Source organism: Heloderma suspectum, chromosome 6 (genome assembly GCF_057233095.1).
Source record: "Heloderma suspectum isolate Gila_16-S chromosome 6, 16-S_ref, whole genome shotgun sequence".
Lineage (NCBI taxonomy): Eukaryota > Metazoa > Chordata > Lepidosauria > Squamata > Helodermatidae > Heloderma > Heloderma suspectum.
This window is the reverse complement of record NC_139463.1, coordinates 84,921,975-84,925,538: the sequence shown is the minus strand read 5'-3', so window position 1 is coordinate 84,925,538 and position 3,564 is coordinate 84,921,975. Positions and strand designations below refer to the sequence as shown.

The window sequence follows — 3,564 nt, the reverse complement described above, 5'->3', positions numbered from 1 at the left end:
CCAACTGGAAGTTCCTTACAAATGTAAATAGCACCTATGAGTTCTGTCAGGACCACAACAGCAGGAGAAAGAGGTAAACTTGCCTCTCTGCCTGCTGCAGTCCTGATCAGCTCAAGCATCTGCCTCTTACTCCTTATTTAAATACTCAGTAATATCCTCACGTTTTGGTCTGGGAGTAGAAGTCATATTTTAGCCACTGTGATTGCTCAGGATAATTCAGCATTGTAACTGCAGATCATGAACTGACCAATAAATTAAAAGTATTCCTCATTTACTAATTCTTCTGATGTTTCCTGATGTAATACAATTCCCCACTTGTCTACTGCAAGGAAGCCTGAGTTTTCAGAGCTGACAATGTTCTTTCTTTCCAAGAACATTCAGAAATGCTGCTTGCATTTCCTTGTTCTTGAAGCTGTAGATCAGGGGGTTCAGCAAAGGCGTGACGATGGTGTACAGTACAGAGATCAGGCGGTCCTGTTCCATGGAATGACTAGAGGCAGGACGCATGTAGGTGAAGATGGCAGTGCTGTAGAAGATGCTTACTACTGTAAGGTGGGAGGCACAGGTGGAGAATGTCTTGATCCTACCTTGAGCTGTATGGATTTTGAGCACAGCTGAGACAATGAGGAAGTAGGAGAGGATGATTAAGGAGACTGTTGTTATCATGATACTGCCAGAGATGATGAAAGTCACTAACTCAGCAAGGGAGGTATCAGAGCAGGAAAGATGCAGGACGGGTGGGATGTCACAAAAGAAATGCACAATCTTATTGGAACCACAGAAGTTCAGGGAAAAGACAAAGGCTGTATTGACAATGGCATTGAGATTTCCAATGGCCCATGAGGCTGCCAGAAGCCACCTGCGGACAGGCTGGCTCATGAGCAAGGTGTAGCGCAATGGTTGGCAGATGGCAGCGTAGCGGTCATATGCCATGACGGAAAGTAGGGCACCTTCGGTGGCAGCTGTGGTTAGAAAGCAGTACATTTGGAGCACACAGCCAGCAAAGGAGATGGTCTTGTCCCCTGACAGGAGGTCCCACAACATCTTTGGCATGGTGGTGGTGATATAGCAGATTTCAGTAAAAGACAGGTTACTCAGCAAAAAGTACATGGGAGTGTGGAGGTGCTGGTCAGCCTGTATCAAAATCATGATGGTCAGATTCCCTGTCAAAGTGAGTACATAAACCAACAGACCCATAACAAAGAACAGGGGCTGGACTTTAGGATTGTCTGACAGTCCCAGAAGAATGAATTCTTTCAGATTTGTTTGGTTCTTTCTTTCAGTTTTGCCATTGATTTCCATCTTCAGAAGGCACCAGGACTATTCAGAGGGCTTCCATCACTGCACAAGAGCTGTGCTTTTAAAAAGAGAGGGAAGGCACAATAAAAGGGATTGATTGTTATTGACAACCATTAAGTGGGACTTAACTCTGTGACACAACTATTTGGACAATGTTGAGTGGCATAGATTTGTACCCCAATAAAATTAACATTGTGAAGAGAAGCTCCATGGATGGATTTTTCTCATGCTGAGGTTGACTGGTACATAGGTGGGATCTTGACGGATTCTGCCCCCTCCCCTCCCCTGGCAAATAGATTAGGTAGTGACTTCTCTGACTTCCTTGTCCTGTAACATGAGACATGGTTCAAATATTCATCATTTGGAACAGTCATTGTACTATGTTGTGTCTAGTCTTTTTCTATTCTTGTGCCGTACCATTACCTGGTGTGTTGATCTATGAGATGCTCAAAGTAGGAAGTTTGATTCCTCTGTTCTCTCAGCAAGTTTATTTCCCCAGTCTCATCAATTATGTGGATACAGGCAATTGGGTTCTGGTTCTAAATCAGGTCTAGTGTGAGAATAACACCAGCAGAGAAGTCTTCTCCCTGCTGCATCTGGGAAGGTCTAAGAATCCAGAAATTAGAGATAACAACTGGGTTAAACTGTCATCTTAAATGTGTGTTGATATTCATCCTTTCCAATCAGAGTAAACATTTCTTGCATGGCACTGTGTCAAACAGATTAGATGTACAATCTAAATAGATCAAATCTACCAAATTTCCTTTGCCTGCAAAAATTACTTTTATGAGGGCCAAAACAGACATTATTTTAAATCCCTGTCTAGTGGTTACATCTTTTCTTTTTTCATGTTCACTCTAGAATAGGCACAAGACCCCTAATCTGGGTTGGACCCTAGTATGTGTGTGTGCATGCGGGGGAGAGGCTTTAACAACCCTGCTATGGGCCCAGCCCACATAGCCCTCCCTGCACCTCCTCTAGACTAAAATTGAAAAACAAAAAAGAAAGACATAGCTGCTACGTAGGGATTTAAAGTAATGTGTTCTTCAGTAAAAAGATTGTTGGTTTTGTTGAACATAATCTACTCTGGTGGCCCCAGCCTGCCATCGCTGGAGATTCCAGGTATTATTTTCTCTTATATCTTTCAATTATCCCCCCTCCTTTATTGTTCTAGGGACTGTTACTGATTGTAAGTAAATGGGGTTTCAGTAAATTCATGCTGTTACATGCATAACATTTCTGAATATTTCTACAACCTTAGCTACTCCTTCCATGCTATACTGCTGTATTTAAAAAACATTGCTGGAGTAGTGGTCCCCAGGTTCCTAGAAATGTAAACAGATGTAAACAACAGGGCAACATTAACACAAATTTATAAAATAAAGGAAAGTAAGTAGGTACAGAATTTAGATAATAAAGAAAGGGAAGTCAATGCATATAACAGTGATGCCAGGATAAACCAGTGCTTCCAGCATTTAAATAAATACAGTTTCAACAAGCAGTAACACTTATACCACAGTGAGTCCGTTGCAGTTCTGTCTCTCCTTCCCTTCCACCTCTGGAGTTTTCTCTTCAGAAAACACAACCCCCTAAAAGTCACTACTTCAGCTTCTGTCAGGCCTGACACACAGCACAGATCTCTGGTTCTTTCAGGAACAGACACATTTTCTTTTAACAGGAAATGCTTCCCTATGAGTGTCATATTTTTTACTCTCACTCTTCTGTTGTCTCAGGTGCTTGCTCTCTACTTCTTTCACTGCTTCCTCATTTGCCTCATGAAAAAATCCCCTTAGCTTTCCTCTCTGTCATCCATGATTCTCTCACTCCAGCTCTTCCTTCTCTCCCCTTTTCTCCACATCAACGATCAACTTTTTTTTGTTGCTTGGGCAACCTGCTCCCTTTCCTCAACCTCTGCTGTATCAATCTGATCATTTCAGCTCCTTCTACATTACATATTGAATTGACATTTGACAAGGGTTGATTGGTCAAGCAACTGGCATGCTAACCCTATTTGGAATGCCTTCTGCTCTCTTTACAACTACCATATTGAAACTTCTTCTTCTGTCCATGTTTTGACTTCTGCCCTATCTATCTGGTCATTTTGGCTTCCTCTAACTGGTATGCCTATTTCATGTATTGTAATATGCTTGGACATTTGTTAGTACATATACTGATGTACTACAGCTTATGCCTGTAGCAGCTCCTACACATATTTTAAAGCCATACAGTTTCAAGCTGCAGCATCTCCAATCAAGTTGGCCAAAA

At 42.0% G+C, this 3,564-nt stretch overlaps 1 protein-coding gene across 1 annotated transcript; it reads right to left on the bottom strand.

Moving 5' to 3' along the window:
• Positions 1-342: 342 nt before the first annotated feature.
• LOC146341653 (olfactory receptor 5F1-like) lies at positions 343-1,302 on the bottom strand. The gene has a single exon (XM_084807596.1). The coding sequence runs from the start codon at positions 1,300-1,302 to the stop codon at positions 343-345; it is 960 nt and encodes a 319-aa protein (XP_084663722.1).
• Between the last annotated feature and the right edge of the window lie 2,262 nt (positions 1,303-3,564).